The 26,907-nt window shown below is 37.6% G+C and overlaps 1 protein-coding gene across 2 annotated transcripts; it reads right to left on the bottom strand.

The window, feature by feature from the left end:
- Nucleotides 1-25,934, bottom strand: slc25a36a (solute carrier family 25 member 36a). 2 transcript variants are annotated; one of them, XM_053492818.1, is made up of 7 exons: nt 25,592-25,934; nt 19,916-20,080; nt 16,859-16,936; nt 11,312-11,412; nt 5,978-6,044; nt 3,231-3,520; nt 1-3,139 (listed from the first exon to the last, which is right to left on the bottom strand). In XM_053492818.1, exons 1-7 carry the CDS (start codon nt 25,630-25,632, stop codon nt 2,946-2,948), a joined length of 936 nt encoding a protein of 311 aa, XP_053348793.1. In that variant the 5' UTR covers nt 25,633-25,934; the 3' UTR covers nt 1-2,945. The 2 variants fall into 2 exon arrangements, with proteins under 2 accessions (XP_053348793.1, XP_053348802.1); XM_053492827.1 differs by lacking the exon at nt 25,592-25,934 and adding an exon at nt 22,788-22,952.
- Nucleotides 25,935-26,907: the final 973 nt, after the last annotated feature.

Here is a 26,907-nt window from a genome sequence, read left to right on the forward strand (position 1 = left end):
TTCCTTTAATGTGCTTTTTATTTACTCGTTTTTGTACAAAAAAAAAGGAGGTATGATCTTACATAACCAGCAATGGTCACATTTTTCTCTCTCTCTCATACACACACACACACAAAGATGAACAAAACTAAAACAGCCAATATGTGACCAGTTCATTGTTAGTGTTGACCCAGTATGAAGAAAACTTTTTTTTTTTTAATAATTATTATTTTTTAAACTAATCTCTAAATTACGATGCAAACCTCAACAAGATTTCTCAATCAGTTTCCCCAGTGCAGAATTTTAAGTATACTTGCAGGAAGGCCAATACTTAAAAATGCTAATTACTATTTCTATAAAAACTGCAGAAACATTTTAAAGACCATTAGTCTTCATTTTATAATATAGTCCTGGGGAATTAATTACATCATTAAAAATGGCATATTTTAATTGCTTTTTCCCCCTTCTTAAAACATGCTAATTACACATGCTAATTTAGAGATGCATTTCGTCACGGGGTTTTTTTTTTGTGTGTGTGTCATTTAGCATTAAATATAATTCTATAACGCAAAACACCACGGTCTGGGTAAAAACTAAGTATGATGGGAGAGGCGTCTTTAAACCGGCTCACAGTACTATTTGCTAATACTGAAGACAAACCAACACTTTCTTTTTTTTTTAAATATCTATTAAATTGTCATATTTATCTGGGGCCACTTGTACGGTTTGCATACAGAGATTATTATTAAAAAGAGAACCTGCTTTCTTTTAATTAAAAGACAGTGGCTTGAAATGATAATAATAAAAGTTAATTTTATGTTAAAATAAAACACTGAGCACCTTCATAATACTCTGTAGATGAAACGGAAGGAAAATGTTGCAGGAGACATGGATACAAATTTATGAACATGATAATGAAGAAAAAAAAACTGAAATGTAAAAAAATATATAGGGATGCATCGATAGTAAAATGTAGAAAAATCGATTGAGTGCTGTATTATGATTCTTTTGTGTGGCAATTCATGTTCCCCACTGGCTGCAAAATCGATTTCTTTTTTTTAAATAAAAATTTTATTATACATGTTTTGCATTTGATGCATAAAATGTTGCCATACCTCCATCATTCTACATGCAGCGTGTGTGGTAGGAGCAAATTATTTGCTAATTTTGTTCAGAATCAAAACTTACAAAATCGCAAAAAAAAATAAATAATCAAATTTGTATTGCATGGTCCCTGGTGATTCCCATCCCTAATCAATATTTTTCCTTTGTTCCCCCCATAATTAGGATTGTATGGATATTATTTGAGTGTACTGCCTTATGATAATGGGTTAGAATGGTAAATAAATCTAAATAAATGAACTGTTTTAGAGTGCGCACAATTTGCAGCACCTTTGCACTCAGGCTGGCCGTCTTTACAGATTACACTACAGAAGGTCCATGCCGATCATTGATCAGGAAATACATCCATGCGCGTCAAAGATGTCATTTTGGTCATTACCATGGCAACACGCTACGTCACAAATAGCACACATTATCCGATATCAGTATTGACGCATTGTTTTTTTTGTTTTTTTAATGACAGCTGTATCGGTATCGATGCATCCCTAGTGTTAATGCAAAATCTGAAATGAACCCAGTACATTCGTTCGTTCATCCATTCGTTCGTTCACTCATTCTTGTTACAACCTACTGCATAATCATAGCAACACAGAATATCTAATATGCACACATTACATACATACATACTCTTATACACACTATATACACACAAGCACATTGATGTCCTTCACTAGAAGTTTACTAGACTGATCTGTACAACAGCCTCCGAAAGGGACTGGGGCGCAAAACACTGTCTTGCTTTTACAGTAAATACTATGTCTTATAGTACAAGTTCTATAGGAAACTCCGCAAACACAGAAAACATAAAAGATCATGTAGCCTGGAAATGCTACAAAGTGCATATATATATATATATATATATATATATTTATATATATATATATATACGATCGTAAAAGCCACTGTCTGGGAGAAGCGGAGGGGTGGAACGAATTTTTGGCGCTTTTTGCGTAATCCACTGGAAACTAGCAAGCGGGAAAGGATTCCTTGATATTTTGCATTCCTTAGTTGGGGGCGGGGATGGGGGGGTTAACTGGACTTTTTTTTTTTTTTCATTGCATTTCATTTCAAGTAACGGCACTTTTCTTTCCAGTCCCGGCTAGTAACTCCTCTATCGCCCGTCACGTGGGTTAGAGCATACCGGTTGTTGTAATAAACACAAGTAAAATGTTTAAAATATCCAAACAGAACAGAGAACACTTCAGTTTGAAGTATGTGAAAGGATCACAGATCTGATCGCCCTGGCGTCGATGCGGGAACGGTCACGTGTGCGTGGGGAGCCGTGGTCAGTGGGGAAACGCTGACCTCTAGAGGGAAATGTTTGAAAATGAGTCATGAAAATCTGCCTGGAAGTAAACACTGATAATTTCACAACAATAATACAATAATAATAATAATAATAATAATCAAAACTTCATGAAGAAGCATTTGGAATTTTAGAATTAAATTCTCACTGAACTAATCTGGTTAAACAAATTTGGATTTCTTTCGCTTTTTTTTTTTTTTTGGTTGGCTGGTTTTCAGGCATTCCCCTCTTGACAGTCCTTTAAGGATCGCTTCACATTAAATATTAAGAAGAGAAACAGGCCAACTTTCCCTTCTTTCTTTCGTTCATTACTTATCACTCTTTCATCTTGGATTAAAGCAAGCCTCAAAGTCAGCACTGATTCCTACTATGTGAAATCAGCACCCCCTTGAGGAGAGATCTGGAACATAAAACTCTTTCTCCGTCTCTCTCTCGGGTTCCTTTTTTGCCTCGTTTCTCTCTGTGCTATCCATTCTCTACCGCTATCGTCTTTCTCTTGACCTCTTCCTCTCCTCCTCCTCCCTCTTCCGCCACAGTTTTAGCCGTTGAGCAGGTAGACGACCAGCTCGTAGGTGCACATCATTATGGCCGTGTTGGGAATTTGCCGGACGAGGTGGGTGGTGAGGCCTCGATACAGCGCTCTGTATCCTTCCTCTCGAACCACCATACTTAGAGTCTGCAAGAAAGAGCGGTACTTGCTGCCTTCTTCTCGCAACCGGGTACGGACCACCTCTGGAAAAAAAAAAAGTAATGTCATGCCCATCATGTAACATTAACATGTAATTAGCACTACTGTTACTGTAAGGGTTTCGCAAGCGCCTACCGTGCGGGTACGCGACGGACGTGGCGCAGGTTTTGGAGGTGGCGGCGGCCAGCATCATGCCGACGAAGTCGGAAGCGTCCTTCACCGATTCGTCTTCGTCATCCATGCTGGCGTTCGCCTTGGATTCGACGAGCTTGCGCTTGATGCTCTCGTAGATGACGAAATGTATGACAGTCTCAGAGATGCCTGCATAGGAGGCAGACATGCCGCGGTAAAAGCCACGTAGCCCGTCGGCTTTATACACGCGCCTCACGCACTCAAATGCACTCATGCGCCTCTCGCCACGGTTCCTGGGTGGGAGGGGGAAATCACTGATGAGTATAACAATAAATTTTTTTGTAATATAACAAGTAGGAAGAAACTCCAGCTCTACATGTTTCCTTTTACGATACAACAACTGCTTTATTGTGAATAACAGGACATATCAAAATAAAAGTGAATTGCCTGATTAGAGTTCAGTGTTTTCATTTAAAAGGGAAAAAGTTAAGAAAAATTTCATTATTATTTGGACCATTGTGTTTCAACAGCTTGAACCTGAACCAATTGCTTGAGATTGACTTTTGCCCAGAGTTCTGCCATTCCTTCTAGTTTCACAATGAGTTTGTGGAAAGGGACTTGAAACTATTACTTTGTTGTCTTTGTGCCATTTTACAGCTCGGGAAGTATGCTTAGAATTGCTCTCCTGCTGGACGATGCAGTTTGAAATTTCCTCCTGGTGTTGCTTCAGCATTTCTAGAGAATTCGATCCCTTTTATAAAAAAAAAAAAGACCCGAATAACATGATGCTGCCTTTCCCACACTTCACATTCAGAAAAGTGCTGTTTGGATTGAAAGCCTCAACTTTTTCCTCAATAGATGATGAATTTGGCTCAATTTTTCAGTTTCATTTGACTAAGAACACTCTTCAAAATCACCACCCATCACCTGTAGAGAATGCTAGACATCTAGGGCCACCCCTCATTCCTCCATATTAGTTGAAATTTGCAACCGGCTGCAACAGTGGTATTTATGTACCAACCTTAGCAGCAACCTCATTTCCCCTTTCGTCTGTTCCAACCATTCAGTATACTAATGACCAGCCTGATCATCTGCACCCGTTTTCATGCCTTAAGATAGATGGGTTTTTGTATGCTTGAGTGATTCAGAGGTCACTGTGTGGCTTAAAAAACAAAACACGTTCCGCTGAAACTGCTCAGGTACAGGACTGGACTGAAAACGAGACAGAAAATCTTGCCAAAAATGAGAGCCAAAAAAATTCCTTTAGAAGTCCTGGAGAACTATTCCTCAAGAATAAATTAAAAATGTCTAGCTCTTTGAAAGCAAAATTTGAAGAAATGAGGAATGAGCTAAAACATACATTAGTCACCATCCCTGTGCAGTGTGGGTGCTCTCTCTCAAACCACATGCTTTCTATGTGGTTCAAATTCAGGGACCAAGCTGGCCAGTGAACGTTTGGTGTTCCTACAGCCACATGTAAATGTACATCTTTAAAAGCAACCACCAGTTAAAAGTTAGTACCTGAAGTCATGGCAAGGTGCAAAGAATGAACCAAATTGTGAATCATTATTATTTTTTGGGTCATCTGTTTTTATGTACAAATTTTACACTGGACTTGTTACCTAACCTTTTCAGGTCAAACATTATTTGTTTTTAAAATTATTTTGTTTTTATTTTCCATGGTGATGAACGATTTCATGTATAGAGTGGGTATAGAAAAGAATTACCCCCTTTAAAAATCACCACATTTTGTTGTTTTGCAGCATTAGGGTTAGGGTTGGAGTCAGTAAGTCTTTGACTTTAAAAAATAATAATTTTTTTTTACCCCAACTGTTTTCTTCAGACATGTTGGTGTTATATCTTCCACTTAAAAGTTAAAAGTTGCATTGAATAAATACAGCTGAATAAAACAAGCTTAGCAAAGCAACAAAATAAGATTATTTATAAGGGTGGGTGATTCTTTTCTGTAGCACTAATTAGAGATGGAGGAAAAATCAACTCGGTTATTATCGGAGATTCTTTTGTGTGCTAATTCACTCATCACCACATCGACTGCAAAATAGATTTTCAAATTATTAATTACATTTATAACTTTTAATGTATACTGCCTGCATGAAGTGCATGAGCTTCTGAGTGGTGTAACAGAAACAGATCTTTATGGTGTTACATAATCAAACTTTGGGTGTGTTAAAAAACCTCCAATCATCGCTTTTCCTCCAAACCTTGCGAGCAAATTATTCTCCAAACCAACTTATTATACACTCTTACACCAAAGCGTCTCAAAGCACTGTAAGTGCTGAATGAATAATAACGCTTGTATCTGAGGTTAGTTTGTATTGTTTAAATGCTGTCTTTGTTTTTTTAAGTGAGAAAGCAAATGTTATAAGGAATAGGGGCTACGTTAAATCAATTCATTATTGCTATCTTAAAATTACAACAAAATAAAATGAAAAATATTACATTTTTTAATATATACCGTACGTAAATCTTAAAAAAAAGGCAATACTAACAGGATTGATACCTAAATATCATGATATATCAGGTAAAGACTGGTGATTCTCATTACTAACACTAATTTTGTTTTGAGTTTCTTTACATGACCGTCATGTTTAATGGGAATTGTTACATGCTGAACATAATTAGAACTTTTTTGTTAAACTTCATCACTCTAGAAAAAGCAATGGCTTAGTGATTTACGAGTTATATAATCATCTCAAATGTAACCGTTACATCGTACGACAGGCGCTCACCTGGCTTCCAACTGTAGACGGGTCTTTATGAGCCAGATAGGATTAGTGGCTGTGATCGCTGTGAACCCTGGGGGAAAAAGGATGGTAGCGTCAGCTATAGAAAGGACACTGGTGCTCAACATAGGTAAGGCTAGTGAAGAAGCAGGCCTACTGTCCTTTAAAAACAAAATCGATAAACTATAAGAAGAACCTCAGTTCAGAGAAACACTGTGGACTTCTGTAAGATGTTTTATGGCCTGGTTTTATAGCGTAGCCTGGCATTTTTCTTATCGAGCTTTTGAAATGGGAGGGGCTATTAAGTGCAGATATGAGTCTGGATTTATTAGAAAAGACGATGTGTGTGTGTGCGCGACTCAGGAATGCGGCAGGATCGCTTTTATCAGTAATCTTTGTTTTACAGGAAAAAATATTTATGATCGAAGCCACGAGCACATCTTAGAGTAGTTGGCCACAGCGTGGAACCTTACAACTAAAGCACCATAAAAATAAAAAATATATATTATTATTATCACAGATAATAAATTATTTTAATTGGTATAATAAAATTACATAATGAATTAACTGAACTTGAGAGGGCACTTTTATATCACTAGCATAATTATATAACTATCCATATGGCAGGCCAGAAGGGCACAGAGTCATACTGCCAGATGTTTAAACGTTGATTAGTTTAACATAAATAAAATAAATGTCAAACCCATGCCTTGTAATGCAAGTGCAAGAGATTAGTTAGAAATAACTTCACTGCAATGTCAATAACTCTGTGCAAGAATGGATGCTGTTGTTGTAATGTAACCTTCTTATCTGAAAAAATAAAATAAAATACAGTCTAGTAATCCTACTAGAAAAAAAGAGGATAAAACCAGGACAGATGAGGCACTGCTCTGCTGTATTTATATAAAGAAACATTGTTCGAAACCAGAAAAAAAGAGGTCTAATGACCTTGAGTAGGGGGTAGAGGGGCTCTAGATAGAAAAAGAGACCTAGAGCAAGTGCATGAAGGAGGATGATGAAAAAGAGAGAGAGAGAAATAGAGAGAGAGATTGTGTGTCTCTGGCGAGTACTCACACGGGGAGGGGCAAAGCTCCTCCTCACAGCTGCAGGACGGAGCCTGCAGATATGGGGGGGGAGGTTGGAGCAGGCTGGCTCACAGAGTACAGGCCTAAAATAGACACAGGCTTTTCTGTACCACAATCACAAGCAGCAGCAGCAGCAGCAGCAGGAGCAGGGGGCGGAGCACTTCAATCAACCCCCACCCACATAGCCCATAAGCCCCACCCATACATGACCTTCAAGACTGATCATTCCAACCCCAAAACTTCTGCTCTTTTTTTCACTTTTATTTTATTTTTATGAATAAATAAAGAAGACGTGAAAACAAGAAGAGCGAGAGAGAGAGATAGAAAGAGAGAAAAAGAGAGAGAGAAAGAAGAGGCAGTTTGGTTGTCTCTTGAGGTTTAAAGGACATCATTAAACCAGCGCTTCGTTTTTATTTTATTTTATTTTTTTTTTAATGTGCCTGGAATGATGGGTTAATTGGGTGCTGCTGGTTCAAAACTATCACCATTATCTTTATAACAAGAGATTACCCTTAAGTGGGGTCACAAAGTTAACATGGGACAGTTAAAAGGCTACAAAATCAAAAATAAATACATCAACAAATAAATGGTGAAGCAGTGCAAGTAAGGGGTTGCAAATGCTAACCCTGTCAACCACTTTGGGGGAAAAACATATACGATATTGTCTTGTTGTGTTTCCTGTCAGATTATTGAGAGTCTGATTTTATATTGTTGAATCCTAAAAACAAACAAACAAAAAAAACTTTATTTGGATTGTATCTCAAGAATGAATGGGTTAATGTTTGTAAGGTTTATATGTAATAATCACTCTAACCTAAGATAAGATTTTAGAATTAATTCAAAGAAATGTTAATTATTAACCACTAATCAACTAATTGTCGTTAAAGTAACCAAGTTGAACTGCATTCTCTGAGAAGGGTGGTTTTGCATGATGTTTTTCTATAGCTTTATTAAAATCCACACAATTACTATTTTTAGTGGCCTCAATTTTATGTCAGAAAAATATAATGTTGCTTTTCGTTTGTAACGAATAGAAAGTAAAGAACAGGTTAAGCAAATTTCTTCACTTGTTACACATAACTAATGTTTTGGGAGTGCAATTAATTTGTCCGAAATTTTAAGGGTATTTAATACATATAAATTGGCAACCTAATGAATTCAAGGGTGTGCAGGATGTTTTACAGAACTTTGTCCTGAATTTGTTGGTTCAGGATTCAATATTGGTATAAACTCCTGACCTAAAGTCTACTTTTTGTACATTTGGCAACAATGACAACCAACATTATCAAAACTATTGAATTTAAAGCTCCAAGTACTAAATGGGTTAGCAAAATGTTCAGGAGTAGGATGCTCTACAAGATTCAAGAACTTCCCTACTGAGGGTAGAATTTATTTCGGGTACCCTGACTACAAAAGTTTTTGTAGAACTAGTACAGTTTTTTCCCCTCAAATGTTTCCAGAAATTTTGTACTAGTGAAATTTTTTATTTATTGGCAAAATTAGGAACATCAGACCCACTATCCTACCAACTGTGGCTTAACCTACAGTTGTTTATGTCTATTATTGCGGAACACTTTAATCTGATACAATAAAATCTCAGTTTTAAACTTAACTTAGTCTTCTAACTTTTAGACCATGAAATCTGAAAAAAAAAAAAAATACAATAATATTTCTTTTACAATTGTTTTTTTTTTTTAATGTATATAAGTTTTGCACTTTTTAAATACTGACTCTCCAGCTAAGCAACCCTATATTTAAAAAAACTTAATGCCACTGTTTTAGTTTGTTTTTTCTTAACTGTTATGGCCATGGTGGTTAAATTTAGCCATCAGGCAGCAGGTGTAACTTGATCGCTAATGTTAATCAGCTTACTCTTCTATACAAGAGCTTTTTTAATGAAAGTATATGTTAAAATCCAACAAAAAAAGTATTTCAGATTGTTCGAAGGTGAATAATTTCCGGGTACATTTTAATTTACATAAATGCTGTCGTTCTAATTGTTTTGTTTCTATAGCAACAAGTAATTCACGGGTGCTGTATGCCAGACACTGTGTGTAATATAAGATAACATACTTTTTTCTCAGCAAATACAAGCAACAGAGTGACCTGCATTTTCTCTTGAAACTTCGGATAGATTTACACACTGATTGTGCCTGGTTATCTGATCAGAGTCCGGCTTTGTTGACAAGCAAAGGCTTTAATCTGGAAAGTTTAAAACACTAAGATAACACTTTACAGCCGGTGAGGTCTCTTATGTGTGTACATAAACAAAGTGATGCATCACGTTTTCATTTATGTCACGTTGATTCTTAAGGGGATAAAGGTAAAGTCTACAGTGTAAGTACTTCGTAATGGTTGTATACAACTGGAGAGTAATTTCAAGTGAAAGAAAAAAATGTGTAAGAAAAATTTATCACACAATTTTTAACAAAATGTTTATAGCAGTTCTAGTAATAGCAGGAATTGCTTTGTTTTGAGAATGTAACATGTATTTTCACAGGACTATAAATAAATTAAAAAGTTATGTTAATGTTGTCAATTTATTAGTGTAGAAGTTAGCTGGTCCTAAGGGTTAGCTTAGGCTAACTTTTATATAAAGTTCTAGCTAGGTTTCAGGACCTACCTAGGTTACTTGTGCTTCAATAGTACTTTGATTACAAAGCCTAGTTGTATTTGCATTTAAAAGGTTAGCCACCAGATTATATTATATATTGTTCATCACATAAAAATCTCACATATACCAACAATTTGTGGTATAGGTTCTAAATGTGGTACAAAGTTATTACTGTACCTACTATTTAGCATTTCCAATGTTTAATGACAAGGTTAGCATTTGCTGACTACATTTAAGAAGGTGTACAAAGCTGTTTCCCAACCCTCCCTTTATCTTACCATGACTCATTTAACTGCACAATCACAAAGAGATAAAAGAAATACAAAAAACAGCTACAAGCTAGCTAGAGTGGCTACATCAATCATTTAAACTATCATCATCATCATCAACATCATTAGGAGAATCATGATCATACCAGTGAGATGAGAAGTGACTACCTGAGGCGTCCCGATTCCGCCCGCATCGCCCGCGAGGACCGCTGCCCACCGCGCATGGCAACCTACATGTTAGCGTAGCGCCCTGCTAGCGGCCGCTACTACACACAGCACAGACAGCGTGTGAAGCCAGACTGTTTAGTAGCACACTGGCATGTAAGGATTTTTGTCCTCCAGCCCTCAAAAGGTAGAAGAAAACAAAAAAGGAAAAAAAGTAGGAAAGGAAAGCACAATCTAAACTTTGAGGACCTGATGATGTTGCAATTTATTTTCCCTTTTGGCAACACTTTATTACCATATGTAGAAGGAGACTACATCAAAGTAAATATTTCCGACAGACACATTTTATGTGAATGAATACTAGCTCCACACTAAACTTCGGCTTCATACTTAAATTTAAGCTTTCCGAATAAATACTAGACTATTGGGCTAGTTTCTTCCCTTTCCCAATAAACAAATGCTATCAATTTGGGATATTAATAATGAATTAATGAACTGGTTAAAATGTAATAACATTAGTTTGTTTTGCATAACGCTTCTCTGTAGGTCACACATCTTTTAACTTCTACACCACAAGAGGGTACAAGAGGGTTGCTGTTTAGGCAGTGCACAAAATTGGATGTATTAGCAGCTTTGTTTCTTTAAAGATTTAGAGCAGTATTTGACAGCTCTAAAAACTTATTTAAAAATTAGAGAAACAACAACAAACAACAAGAAAAACAACAAATCTTTGCAACGCAGCTATTAAAAAAAAAATATGTAGCTAGTGTTGATTCTTTGAGCAGATCAATTAATGCTCTGTTTCAATACATTAATGGCAACAAAATCCGATGAAGATTTGGCTTCACAAGCTGTGCAACAAAGTTGCCATTTTAAAATAAGAGTCGATCCTGAAAGTCTTTAATTGTGCTTTCGTTTTGAAATTCTAGGAACTAACAAATATCATGTGGGCCGTATTTCATAAACTAACCTTTCCCTGTTCAATGTTCAATGATTCTACACTGCTATTCTACGCTTAAAAAGATGTCCGTTTTCAAACACTGGTTAAATCCCAAGATACAAAATGGTTACTAAGAGGTCAGTACCATTTTAGTTGACTCACAAAACCAAACAAGCAGGTCAATTATTTAGTATCTTTAAAAAAAGAAGAAAAAAAAATGCAGCTGAAAAAAAAATAATAAATAGGAACATGCGTGTGAATTTTTACCTGCGAGGCCGGCAGAGACCATGTGCACCTGCGTGGAGTCGGGTTCGAGCACACCGTTTAGCTTCTCTTTGGCCGTTGAATAGGCCGCAAAATAGATTGCTCTGTCGGAAAAAAACAAATGATAGAGATTCATCACCACTTAAATCCAAACCTAATGAATATAGCAAATGATTGCCAAAGCATTACCTACAAGTCAAGTAGTAGTCTTGTAGTTTCAGTGTGGTGTTACATTTTGTGTTTTGCCATTACCTTTTCTTTTGGTTTGTTTTGTTGCATTGGGATTTGATGTAGTTTTCTGTAATATTTTGGCATTTTTTTTAATTAATTTTTTTCATTAAATGTGTTTTTATTTTTATTTTGCTGTTGTGCTTTTAGATTCTGTTTTGGCTTTTTGGTTTGCTTTTCACTTTTGCTGTTGTGCCATGAAATTTCCTTATAGTTTTCTGATTTCTCATATATATGTATTTTTTTTCCTTCCCCATTTTGCCATTTTCGTTTTGAGTTTTTGGGTTTGTTATGGTTTGACGTTTTTGGCTTGTTAGCCTGCTTTTTGGATTTTAAGTGGTTTTCCGCCTTTATTTCTTTTTCCTTGTATTCCTGTATTTTTGTTGTCATTTTTTATTCTTGCTTTTGCTGTTATAATTTTAGTTTTTATGCATGTTTTTTTTTCCTTGCGCTTTTGGTTTGAATTTTTTTTTTATATTGCTGTTGTATGTTCTGTTTTTGTTTCGTCATGTTTTTGGTTTTGCTGCTTTGTTTTTATTTTGTTTGTGTAATTCTGTTTTTAAATACTTTGTAGCTGTATTTAGCTAATTTGTTGTGCTTTCAGTTTTGCAGCTTTTTTTTTTACATCAATTTTGCTGTTGTGAGTTTGGATTTGTTGTGTTTTTATTTTCACCGTTGTGTATATTCATTTCTCCATAGGTTTAAAGAAATTGCCTATGCAAATGTTACAAAAATACCCTACTGCATCATACCCTAGAGCAGGGATCTTCAAATCCAGTCCTGGAGGGCCAGTGACCAGCACAGTTTGTTATTCACCCACACTTAAACACACCCACTAAACCTAGTACTGTAAATGACAGAATATTTGAGTCAGCTGTGTTTGAGAAGAAGAATCACCAAACTGTGTTGGACACTGGCCCTCCAGGACTGGAATTGAAGACCCCAGCCCCAGAGGAACAAAAAATAAAAAATAAAATCAACATCATGCAGTATTTCAGTAATTTGAATAAAATTAAAATCTGGACTAGGACAAATGTTAAGTTTCATTCCAAGTGAAACTAAATTTTGTATTTTAAGCCTCATGGTGAATGTGTGAGGTGGATGTGTGAATGAAAAAGTGACGAAGCACTGAACGTTAGTGATTTTAAGGCTTTGCTTGTTCCTTAAGTATGTGCAAAAACAAAACAATGTAAGAAAAGAACATGACCTTCCTTGACCAAAGAAACAAAAATATCCCCTGCAGTAAGAAAAAGCAACAAACCAAAAGTCCCTAAAACCACACCCGCAACCACCACACTATATCTAGTGGCTAAGCTAACACACAAAATCTTCATGAGACTGTGGACTCATTCATCCCCAATGAATGAACAAACAAACAAAAAGATTTATCCCAGTCTCAGGGCAGAACTAGGGCTGAAACGATTCCTCGAGTAAATCGAATAATTCGATTACAAAAAATGATTGAGGAAAAATCTTCTGCCTCGATGCCTCGTTTAATTAATTTTAAAAGCTTGCGTTATGTTCTTGCGCAATTATTTGTTGACAGCGACATTCCGCAAGGATGACTAAAACATCACCTCATGGGCATCCAAGACTCATTCATCCGTATGGTAAGCAAGGGCTAGACTGTTTGGACCAACCCCAGAAGAGTTACTGTAGCACAATTTAGTGAAAGTTATTTCTGGCTATGACAGGAAGGTGTCAGAACCTACAATGTATCACAGCCCGCTGTGTATGGAGCTGCATAGCCACAGAGTGGTCAGTGTGCCCATGCTGACCGCTGGATGTCTGAACGTCAGAACTGGACCACGGAGCAATGTAAGATGGTGTCCTAGTTTGACGGATGACGTTTTCTTTTACATCTGGATGAGTGTTGCCAGCTAAGTATTCCTTGATGGCAGTGACTGCTTTCAGCACAATAAGCTTCCTGCCATATTGCAAAATCATTAAGAGATGTTTTGAGGAACATGAACAAAGAAAGGTGTTGACTCTCCTCCAAATTCGTGGGAGCATCTGTGAAATGTGCTGGACAACCAGGCCTGATTCGTAATTGCCCCGCCTTGCAACTGAGAGTATTTAAAGGATTTGCTGCCAGTGCCCTGATGTGTGATATCACAGCAGAGGTCTTATGAAGAGTTGATTTAGAGTTGTTTTGGTGACATAGGAGGGACCTACACATTAAAATTCAGGCAATTTTACTGTTGTGGCTCATCGGTATATGTAAAGAAGCTTAGGTATTATTAGTGGTGCTTGCGAAGCAAAGCATCACATGTATTTTCTTGCAGGCTTATTATTCAATTTTTTTTTATTCTTTTTTATTTGTACAAACTTTGGCACATAAATAGTCCTGTACCCAGGTAATTTGATGGATTCTAGTGTAGAGCAAGAATTGTGTAGAAATCTAAAATATACCACATTTGAAGAGGCTTGAAAGATGTGTCTGAACATACCTTGCATGCGGCTACAGGTTGCATCACTAGGGTTGCAAGAGGTGCCCAAATTTGCCCCGTGAAACAGAAAGTGCTGACAGTTGCATTCCCTGGTATGGTAACTTCCCTAGAAAGTTTAGTCTCCAGTGTGTGCTTACAAAAATAACATTTCTCCATTTTTTTTATTGTATTAACCTAGGTTTAAGTAAGCCAGTTGGGGACTATCCTCCCCAATGTGAAGGGATAGAAGAAGATCCCCTTTCCCAAGACTTATTGCTTTTCTCTTTGCTCAGCAGCAGCTCATTCACATGAACTGTAATTTTATTTAATTCAATTCAAGTTTATTTTGTACAGTTAACCCTTGGATTAGTACTGTATCCAAAGTACAGTTGAACCTTGGATAGTTCGTTCTGGAACTGGGCATGCATTTCAAAACACTCGTTTATCACATTTCACCATAAGAAATAATGGAAACAAATCATTGGTTTCCCCCCCCCCCCACCCACCCCCAAAGAAATACATAAAAATAATTAGTACAACATATAAAGTAAAAATAAAACAAATTAACTTGCACTTAAATTTTTTTTTTTTTATCCTGACAGATAAGTGTTTCCGTTTATGCGTACAGGCACAGTGTGCGTGTGTGTGTGCGTGAAGTCAAATGTGTCACGCTGTCAAATTACGCGAGCACACACGTGACGACAGGCCGAAACAGAGAGGGAGAAAATGGATTTTTAACCTCTCTAATGAAACTTTCTTTTGCTTTACACACGCGCACACACGTCTTATAATAAACAGTACACGCGCGCTGTACACACGCACTTACAAACACAAAATAAAATATGTTTTACACACACATACACGTGGTCACAGTGTTTTAGTAAACAGTACATGTGTGTTTGGATGTTGATTATACCAGTAAAAGACGCGCACTAAGACCCAGCAGAAGAGGCGATAACCCACAATTCTGCAGCGCAAGAGAGAGAAAAACCATTGGCTCAGTTGTGATCACGTGACGCTCGTCGTCAAAACAAGAAGCGCATGCGTAATGCATGATACTCGATACTCGTAAACCAAGACTTGTTTGTTTTTCAAGTCACAGTTTATTAAAAATACTTGCAATTAGAGGTTCCACTGTATAGTGATTTTAACAATGGTCATTGTCGCACAGCAGCTTTACAGAACCAAAAGAAAATAAGGGATATTAGTATGAAATGGGTGAGAAAATATGTGTGAATCAAAACGATCGACTCGTTCAGAGGCCGAATGAAATAAAGAGAGAGTATACAAGATAAAAAAAAAAGGTTATTTCAGCTGGAGCATTAACACACACTGTGCTGTGCTTGTTGTTGCATCACGGTGTATGAACTGTCCCAGAACAGCTGACCTTTATGTCTTAAAATAACAACTGACTGTTGTTGTTGGTACTTAATTACCTATTGCCATGTGTGTAATGTCAGAGTTTTGAAGGAAATCTAGTTCTAGTTCTGTAGAAAATAAATCCAAATTTGTATCTAATAGTATCTTGGTACTGTATGTTAACTTGTTAAAGAAATACCAAAATAGTAGAGGTGGGGGGAAAAAAAAACTCGACGGGAGGATTCTTTTGTGCGGCGATTTCCACATCGTCGGATAGACTCCATATCAATGTTTAAAATATATTCCTTTTAGACATGTAGATTCATATTTTTTCTTTTTATTCTAGAGATTACCCGGTTGATCAGACAGTGACCAAAATTGGTTGGTTTTCAGTTTGATTGGTCGTTGTCGGTTATTGGCTGATCAGCCTTGGATATAAATGGGTCTGTAACGAGCACGGACGCTTCTGAGTGGCGCAACAGAAACACATTGTTAAAATTATTATTTTTTTTACATTATTAAAAATCGAGTACATTAAAAGCCTCTGATCTGCCTTTTTCTCCAAACTCCAAAACAATGTGTGCACTAATTTCAAAGTCTGCGTTAGAAGCTGAACAGCCACTCAAACCTGTTTGATTACTGTTGAGTTTCAAGACTTTGGTGGCATCTGAGGCAGTAAAATGTCTACATTCCTTTATAATCCTACAGGTAAACTTTTTATACATTTTCAGCCCATGTGGTTGAAGTCGATTATTTGCCAAGTTAGTAACTACTAGAAATTATAATTATGGCAGAGATACGTGCTGCTCAGTTAAAATTTAAACTCTTGTATTTTGTAGTTTGTATTGTTTAAATGCTACGCTTGGTTTTTAAGTGAGAACGCTAACGTTATAAGGAATGTGCTACATTTAATTACTCATTAATTTAAATTAATGCTTAAAATTGTAATAAAATTGGTTGAAAATGTAATATCGAATCAGGAAATTTATAAAATTGCAATAGTAATAATATCGGCCCTTTAAACACCACGTAATTTGAAAGGTGTTCTGACTTACCTGTAAGTTATCGAACTATATCCCAAATGTACGGTCATATCTGTACTCCGTTGTCTTTGGTACCACATCAAGAAACATTATGGTATGAAACTTTGATTGAAAAGTGCGTAATTTGTAATGACAACTTAAACAGTTTAAAATGAACTAATAGTAATCACAAGACAAAGACAAATGTTTTCTTGCTTGCAGGAAGTTAAATTATTATTTTTCTGTTTTTGACACAGCCCTGATGCAATAGCAGCTTTGATGAACATGCAACGGAGGTTAATCACAAAATACCTGAATCAAGGAGTGGACTAATATGAGGCAACACACTATGTTTCAAAAGCTCCTGGCCAGAACCCCAGTCCCCAATAAAGCAACTGGCTCAGAATAAGTGGGGGATTGTGTGTACATCAATGTATGTTTTGTTACAGTTATCAGTTACGAATCAAAGGTAAATACAAGCGAAACAGAAATGTAAAAAAGAGATATCATACCTAGATGGAGCCACGCCCACCAGGTTAGGTCCAAGGCCACGAAACAGTGAACGGGGACCTTCTCTCTCTAAAATTAACCTAAGGGAAAAAAACAAAAACAAAACAAAAAGTTAATTAGCAATAATACTCCAAAATGGACTGGCACCTCATCCAGGGTGCCCCTCGCCTCCTGCCCCAAGTCCCTTTGGGATAGGCTTCAGGCGCCCCTTAACCCTGTACATAGGATGAAGTGGTATAGATGAGGCATGAGCATTAATACTAGGAGGAGCACAGTAACATCTGGTCGCTCTACAGCCATCCTGTCTACACAATTTTGTCCTGCATAAACGATTGAAAAATCCCTAAACACGCCCCAAGGTTTGCCCCCTAAACCTTATAACTGACTTATGACTGAAGTGTTTGTGATAACTGGCAACGTTTTCTTTACATCACTGTGGAGGAGTTTTGGCTCATTCTTCTTCGCAGAATTGTTTTAATTCAGACAGATAAGAGGGATTTCGAGCATAAAAACATTGTTGTAGGTCATGCCACAGCATCTTGATTAGATTTAATTTTTCTTTTGCTCTTTCTTAAAATCGAAATGTTATCCAGTTTTGGCAAACCTCAAGCTTCTGTAGCTTCAAGAAGAAATGAACAGGAGTGGATATAGGAAATCTGCCTCCAGGTTTGACATCCGAGGTGCTTTTCTGCTCACCACGTATGTACAGATTGATTTTTTTGAGGCATCATCATAGCCTTGACCTTGTCCTAGTAACCTTGACCTAGTGTGGACTTTTCTTCTCCGTGCTCTCTCACCAGGAAGACATTTCTGGTCTTGGATCTGATCTCTACTATGACAATATATCTGGATTTTTTTTTTTTTCAGAGACAGCTCTACATCCCTATTTCTCTTATATGAGCCAACTTTTGCTATTTCAATCCACTGTCCGCTCACAGTTTGAAAGTGTTTTCTGGCCAACCACACCCGCACTAGCTCTGGCAAAAAGTCCGACCCTGTAAGGTTAAAAAAAAGCATTCGCATGCCCTAAGCATAACTTAACTCCTTGGTAGTTCTCCTTCCTTCACTTTCTCAAACAGAACTATCTGAAGGTCTAGTAGACATGCAGCCAGGAGCGATAAATAAAATGATGTGCATCCTCTCTTTCTACATGCTTTTTTAAATGTTGTGAGAAGTAACTGTCATATAATCAACCTTCTGAAATAAAACATTTGTGGCTTAACGCCAGACTTCTTACAGAATATAAATGAGCACCGACGCAGATTTGTATGCATCTGTAAGGAATTACAGGATGACCTACTTTGCTTTTTGTATTTGGGCGTAATACGATGGTGTTAGCATTTCTAAATTCCTTTGCAGAGGCTGAAAATGGCGAGTCGCTTTAGAAATGTGGAAATTCCCTACTAGCGAAAGAGAAAAACAGAGAGGGCTTAGGAGGACTGTGAATAAAACCATTCGGTCAAAATTATCTCCTGTCACCAAGCTGTTAAAAAACGAACATAAAAAATATTAGAATAATATTTAGAGCTTTAATCATGTTCAACACTAACAGAAAATCAAAAACCTGTTGATTCTTAGGTATCAAGAGAATTGGACATAATCAGATTTCGCCATCGATAAACTATGGCTCTTTTTAGAAAACTTACTCACCATCTATACCGCTTTATCCTGTATTTAGGGTCCGAGTTCATCCCAGGAGGCCCACGAGGCATACCAATCCATCACAGGGCACACACACATACTTACCCTCCTTCACACACTACTGTCAATTTGGGAACGCCAATTAACCTAATCTGCATGTCTTTGGACTTTGGAAGGAAACCCACCAGGAGCAGGGAGAACATGCAAACTCTATGCACACAGAGACAAGAATCGAACCTGGTCGAGAGTCGAAAGGCGACTGTGCTAACTGAAATAAAAACTTATTTCGAGATTTGAGCAGCACATATGCAGTCGCTTAAACACCTTAACACCTGGCAGTAGAGTTCGCTATTGATGGTCTGGCCCCTGGGGACACATGCCACAACGCCATGCCTTTTTTTGGTCGTGGAGATGATGGGCTCTTCATCTCAGGTTGCTTCGTCTCAGGGTCGTACCCGTACACCCTAGTTTCGTCACCAGTTATGATTCTCGACATGAAGGACGGGTCATTCACGACACAAACGGGGCGGAGTTCTTGGCAGACTTCGACGTGATGTTCCTCCTAGTCCTGGGTCAGCCTAGGGGCAGTATGGCAGTAATGTTGTGGATTGTTCTCCGACAATCATCATACACAAGTTGCAGAATGACTTCGACATTTTTGGGGAGTTGATCCCATTGAATGTCTTCCTGATCTCTTGTTGTGTTTTGGTAAAGTGCATGCACCTCAAAACACCTCAAACAACTCAGCATCGTCTTAAACTTGCCGGTGTGTTATGAAACCTTTCAACACCACCTTACATATACCACCGTATATGTTTGCATCTGAGGTAGTAAAACGTTGCTGTACCTCTATAACCCTACAGGGGGTGTGCTCTAAACTACTCATATGTTAGCAGGCAGTACAGCATCCAGTGAGAGAGCAAACTGTTTGATAAGATCGTCTTGAGAAGAAACAAGTATAACCCAGGTAACATCATTGCCACAAACAATGCCTGGGAGTCCAAGAGAACAAAAGATGCTCACGTTATAGGAGAGATCCAGCTCAGGGCAAATAGAGCAAGTTTAAAAAAATATAAATAATAAGGAAATAAAATCCGTGATGGACTTAAGGTTGCACTTTGATGCTTTGCCTATTATCCTATTATCCTATTATCCTACGCACCTGCTAGCACCTGACGGTTATGTAACAGCAACGGCTGGCATTTAGCCGCTGTCTAACATCCTGTCCAATTACTCTTATTATTATAAAAAAAAAAACAGACAGATCTCACATGAACACCTAACAATATGTTTAACAGAAGCAGTGTAAAATAAATAAAATGCATTTTACAGTACTCGAGAAACGACAAAACTCCAAAACGCCAGTCAGAACCCGCTTGTTAGTGCTGGTCAATTTTGTTTTTGAATGCGCCACTTACTTAAGGCAGTGCAGGGGTCCGGGAGGGGACATCCGGGCGACGCTGGCCCCGTTCACGGAGCTCAGCTGGACCTCAGAGATGTAAAGGGTCACCGAGGAAGACTGCAGCCTGGTCTTGACAACCTCGAGCGGACACGTCAAGATGGCACCGACCGTGCCTCCGCAGCTGGACAGAAAGATATTCAGACATCATGAGCACGCTTGTAGTTTCACATCTACACGTTTCCAGCTAGATGTTTACATACAAACATATAGTACACGTGGCAGAAGTAGGCAAAAGGTCTTGGCATCTATTTTCATGCACCGATGGCCTTGTGCCAGTCAGAAAATAGGTCATGGATCGGGTGTATTGGGTTCATGACAAGGATATGCTCTATGGCATACGCGTGTGTGTTGTGTGCGTAGGTACAAAGGTTAGCGATCACGGCTGAGAAGTAAACATGTGTACAGAATGCTGGGCTTAAGCAAACTTGTATGAGGTCACATTAGGGAGAGTTTGGAGTAAGGAAAATAATAATTATAATAAATAAATAAAATCAAGGAATTATTTTATTCTTTTTTTTGGAGAACAATCTCAATGTCTAAATTAACAACAACTACCTGGCCAACAATAAATAAATATGTAAATAAATAAATAAATAATTACTCAATCCAAGATTTCGTTTCATTCCCTATAAGCTTTGATATCCAAAGTGTCCAATCTTTATGCTCCCTAGCAAATTCAAGCCTTTTTTTCCCTTGATAAGCCCTACTAACACGTGTTTTTCTTATGGACAGACAGCTGTTAAGTTCCAAACCTTTGAGTTTTTATTACATTGAACTATTTACCAAGTGTTTAAGTGATCTCCATTCATGATTTATTATTTCCAACTACATTTTTCCCCCAAATTTGACGGTTTAGGAATATCCTTCCAGGTTTTGATAATGTGTCAAGGTCAGTTCCAGTAATTTCAAACATCCTTAGTCGGGTTTTTTTTGCTTGATGCAGCCCAATAATTTGACCCTTTTAAAACAGGAACTTTTTTTTCGGCCAGGTACTGTATGTGACCTTTAAAAAGAGCTGCAAGTAGATCTGTCACTTCCTGGATGTATTCTGAAGAGTGGTGAAGCATGGTGGTGGGAGCGTTATGTTATACAGTGGAGGACGGGGGTTTTAATCAAGATAAATGGAATGACAGACAGCTTTGAATCTTTTTTGATACAAAAATTGAATAAAAAAAGCTAAAGGAAATTACTTTCTAGCACAAAAGTGACCCTGAAACACAAATCTAGTCGAACAGATCGACCTAAATCGAGCCCACAAGTCGAACAAAATTGTGGAACAACTTGAGAGTTTTGTGCACGGGAAAGCTCATGTTTCTTTTCTGAGGAAGGAGTTAATAAAGTTGCAAAATTAAGCTTTAATTCGCTAAATTTACCTCGAATATATAATAAGTGCTGGATTATATGCAGAAGGTGCCATAATATATTAAAGTATTAGTGCAACCTTTTATTTATTCCCTCCCAACATGAAACACCATCATGTTCTATATTGAACCTAATGTGGAAAAGTTTGCGTGGTGATCTCACAAACACTCTCACACACACACACTCACTCACAACAGCGTAGGACTATAACTCCAGAGACTATTTTTGCTCCACCCTTTCTGTAGTCCGTCCCACATTACAGGCGTCTGTGTGACCTTCGGCCTACTTTCCTCCTGCATATCTGCGACGGAGATTGCTCGCTTGCTTGCTTGCTCGCTCGCTTATAGTTGTGTGTGGAAACATGATCACACACACAAGCACGGGAGGCAAAACAAAGCTGCTGGGGGAAAAAAATTAACAGACGTCTGCGCAATCCTGTGCACACTCAAAGCTCAACGTAAAATCATTCCTCAAAGCATAGCACGAATTTGATAATACATAGAGTTTAAAATTTTTTTTGTTTTTAAACTCTATTTAACGGATAGATAATGAGAAATAGTGATTTAAAAAAAAAAAAACGGTGCGACCTTGTCATGCAGGAAACCCCGAGGCGTATGGCGTATGAAACCACTGCACATGAGAATCTTTCTGCTTAAAAAAATAAAATAAAATTTAAGACACTGACACCGTGCAAGACTTTTAGCTCAACCAGTCACTTCAAAATAATTTCTGATGCGCGCCCCATTACACCCTTTTAAACATGACAGGAACACAAATGATACCAACGTACCTACGTTTTTACACGACTCTGAAGGCGTTTAGACTCAAACCTAAAACCAGGTATTACTTTCGACATTTCTGAAAGACTGGAAGCTAATAAAGTTGAACCACTTCCCTGCCAGAGCTGTTACACTCAGGCCCCGAGCTAACCCTTTACTCCAAGGACTCTCATTCATTTAATACTTAGATACAAGGTCTTAAATATTAAAATATCTCCATTTTATTCATGCACTGGACTTTTTTCTTTGCAGCAGTTAAATCTGCTACTGCTCTAAACAGGTTGCTATTTTTGCTGCCATCACATCACATTCCTAATTTTATCACACGCGGTAATTATCAGATGCGCCACAGGAACATTGTGTTACAAACCACTATGAAATTATTTTTGTTCAAGCAGCACTAAAGACAATTATGTAAAAACCAGTCTGAGGTTTGTGGGGTGTTTGTCCTCTTACAGCCACGCTCTCACACACTGAATGAGATAAAAACTCTACATCGACAGATGCTGTGGAAACTGTTCTCATACAGGATTTTGTTTCCTTTTGATTCATTGTACATGCATGGACTTTTTACTTCCTGCACAATTAGATTTATTTTCTTTCCTTTTTTTTAACCTTGTTAACGTAGTCAATATGGTAAGTCAGGCATCTTTAATCAAGGAAAATACCGAAAGCTAAAAATGAAACCTGATCGTTTTCTTCCAACTTCCAGCGTCTTGTCCGACTTCTCATCGCTTCACAGGTCCGAGGTTTGCTCCTTAGATACGGACCTAAGTTTCTCACCGATGGCGTTCACGTGTTTGTGTTTTGCTTCTCTCTCTCTGGCATAGTTTACTGAATTTAGGGTCAACGAGTCCTCGGAAAGCTCAGATAGGTAAACGTCTAAAAGGCTGAGAAATAGCCTGTGAAACTCAAACCGTTTTCTAAGGACTGTAGGAGTGTCCTTTCTTTCTTACTTGCTCTTTTATCGGCATTCCGGCTTCTACGGCTATTTTCATGGCGAGAGTCAGTTTTTGTTATCCAAAATCAAAATTAGACAAGATGTTTAGGACTCATTTTTTTCTAAGGACTTTTAAATTGAATTTGGATTAAGTTTAAAAAAAAAAAAAGGTTAAAAACTTTAAACTTTTTTAAAAAAGTGTCAACAGAATAAAAAGTTCCTAAGAGGAGTAAAAGAATCACAGTCAAATAAAATATGTTTGGGTTGTGCTCTTATAGGAAAATAATCAACTTCAGAAAGATAACAGAACCCCGCTTTATCACAGCAATCCTATCTAGGATTATTATGACAACAAGGCTACAGATTATAACAGACTCAAAATCATGTCTCGCTGTGATAAAGCGAGGTTCCTGTTATCTCTCTGAAGTTGATTATTTTCCTATAAAATCACATCACTATGTGTTTTACATGAGGGGGCCAAGCACTGCTGGTGTGTATTAGGGTGTTTTCACATTAGGCACAACTGACTTGGGTACGATTGCTCCCCAGCATTCACATTATTATTGCTCTCTGTACTTAGGTATGCTTGAGACGAGGACAAGGAAATAAGTTTTCATGCTATGCCTAATATTACTGATTTTGGAGGGAAAAAATGGCAAGATTGACGCTCTCATGTGCCTTCCTACTTTATCAGCTATTGCTGTGCAAGTCAGAGGATGACAGGAGGAGATTACAGAGGAGGCTGATGATGTTGTGTCTAAACGACAATCTACCTCCATGTTAAGGTACGATTTGCTTTCACTCGGGCACGGTTCCCAAGCATGGAATAGTTGTGTTCTCAATGATCAAAATAAACCAGACTTTGGGGTCAAGTGTACTCGGGAACGATCCGCACTTGGATTTTGTTGAAAAACTAGCCCACAGGTAGTTATTATGGTAATGTTGACACTGAACCCACACGTAGTTATTACGGTAACGATGACACTGAACCCACACGTAGTTATTACGGTAACGATAACACTGAACCCACACGTAGTTATTATGGTAACGATGACACTGAACTCACACATAGTTATTACGGTAACGATGACACTGAACCCACATGTAGTTATTACGGTAACGATGACACTGAACCCACACGTAGTTATTACGGTAACGATGACACTGAACCCACACATAGTTATTATGGTAACGATGACACTGAACCCACACATAGTTATTACGTTACTGATTAAGCTGAACTCACACATAGTTATTACGGTAACGCTGACACTGAACTCACATAGTTATTACGGTACTGATTATACTGAACTCACACGTAGTTATTACGGTAACGATGACACTGAACCCACACATAGTTATTATGGTAACGCCGACACTGAACTCACGTAGTTATTACGGTAACGATGACACTGAACCCACACATAGTTATTACGGTAACGCTGACACTGAACTCACGTAGTTATTACGGTAACGATGACACTGAACCCACACATAGTTATTATGGTAACGATGACACTGAACTCACACATAGTTATTACGGTAACGCTGACACTGAACTCACATAGTTATTACGGTACTGAGTACACTGAACTCACACATAGTTATTATGGTAACGATGACACTGAACTCACACATAGTTATTACGGTACTGATTACACTGAACTCACACATAGTTATTACGGTACTGATTACACTGAACTCACACATAGTTATTACGGTAACGCTGACACTGAACTCATGTAGTTATTACGGTAACAATGACACTAATGTGCAGTCCAGAATATTAAATCAGGTTACATGATCTTATTAAAGCTACTAAGATTTTTTCCCCTAAGTGTCCATATAAACAGTTCGTTTAGAATAATTGGTTTGTTGAATTATTTTAAATTAATGGGCGGGTCTTTCTCAACGATCTCACCTCTGATTGGCTGACTGTATCCATTACCCCAATGACAGTCAAATTAAATTTCACATTTGCCCTGCGGATTGAGTTTATTCATTTATTTTAACTATCTATACATTTTTAAATATATGTTTCCTTTTTTAACTACTAGAGTTTTATTAAATTATCCTGCGACGCACTTTGTTGTCTTGCCATTCTAGAAACTTCCGTCACGTCCCAATTCGCATGTTGTTACTACATAGTACACTAGAGACGCGATCGCCTTGAAGTGAAGTGACCTACTTAGTGCTCTTATGTGTCGTTTGGAACACAACCCTACCTGAGCGTTATACGAGAACGTTATACAGTATTATTATTATTATACGAGGGAACGTTTTAACGCTAAGGTAACCTGGCAACCGGGTGAAGCTTAATGCTTATTAGATATTATGGGATATAATAATTTAATATACGTTTAGTTAAGGATAAATATAGACAGCGGATGATGTTGACATTGATGTTACATGGTAGAACAACTAGCAAGCTAGTTAGCTGTCTGAGCTAGCTTCTTAGCCCAGGCCTGGATGGTGAGGCGTGTCGTGAGCAGAAATGAATTAAATCACACGTATTAGGAGAACGTTAGCTAACTGGCCGGTCATCACTCACCCTCCAGCAAACAGATGAACCAGTGTGTCCCTCTGACTCATCCTTTAGCATTCTTTTTTTTCTTCGCCTTCACTCGGGTCGAACTGCAAGCTCGGTGGTCAGGTGAATGACAAAATAATAAATTTATTTTGCAAGGTATGCAAGCCAAAAGACAATCCTTATAAACCCAGATTTCAGTGCAGAACGCTCATTTGGAAAGCCGGCATTGGATTGCAGTCAGATTGTGCTATAGACTGTTTTAGGGCGCATAGGGCTTCTTATGAACCAGAAAAGATCCTGAATTCGGTGTCATAGCGAGCTCGGTTGACGTTTAATGTCACGGCACATCTGGTCCTCCGCGCCGCAGCCGCCGAGCAAAATGAGACGGACAGCCGAGTCACTACGTACAGTCGAATCAGAAGCCTGGCGACGACGGCACGCCGCGATTGGTCGAGTCCTCCGAGCGACGTCATGTCGTCTCCGCCCCCCGCTTATCATGCTCGCTTCACGTGATCACGCAGTTGATGAACTGAGGCTAAGCTGCGTGACTGCCATTGTCCAAAGTCTGGTCCTAAATCAACCCTGTCAGGTCGTGTGCATCATGAGATAATGTTTTTCATGAATCTACTAATGGTCACAATTATTTTTATTATTTTTTTATTTTATTATATTATTATTTTTATTGTGTATAAAAATAATATATTATTTAAAAATAATTCTCATGCCTGAAAATTCATTATAAAGATCAAAGTTCAGGTTTTATGTTGTTGCTTCATACAGAAAACTGTTGATTTAATTTTTATGTTATAGAGTTACATATAATACAGAAAAAGTGTGTGTCAAAGAAGCCACTTCTGAATTCTATGCATTATGGAAGTGAACAATCTTGCTTCAATAAAAATAAAAAATTGCTAACTTTAGCCGTTTTGGAGGGATGATTTCATATTTGCCCCAAAAACGGCCATGTACCTTACAGCATAATGAAAATATTTTTTTCACATATTCAAATTACGAAGCTGGGATCTACAGAGTAGATATGGTGATTATGATTGGTTTAAATGCCGAGGTCACATCTGATTGGTTGAAGTTTATTTGCATAAACATTTATATATAATAAAAATAAATATTGTTTATGATATAAATTAGACGAAACTAATTTTATTATAAAATAGACAATACAAAAGTATACATGTTGCATGAAAAAAATATTAATATTTATATTTTTTCATATACAGTACAACATATTTATTTTCATATTGCTTATTTTATTTTATTGCCTCATGTAATTTGTAAACCATTAACCTATGAATTTATATTCTAATACAATATTTGATAGT

This window comes from Clarias gariepinus, chromosome 1, assembly GCF_024256425.1.
Source record: "Clarias gariepinus isolate MV-2021 ecotype Netherlands chromosome 1, CGAR_prim_01v2, whole genome shotgun sequence".
In the NCBI taxonomy this organism is placed as follows: domain Eukaryota; kingdom Metazoa; phylum Chordata; class Actinopteri; order Siluriformes; family Clariidae; genus Clarias; species Clarias gariepinus.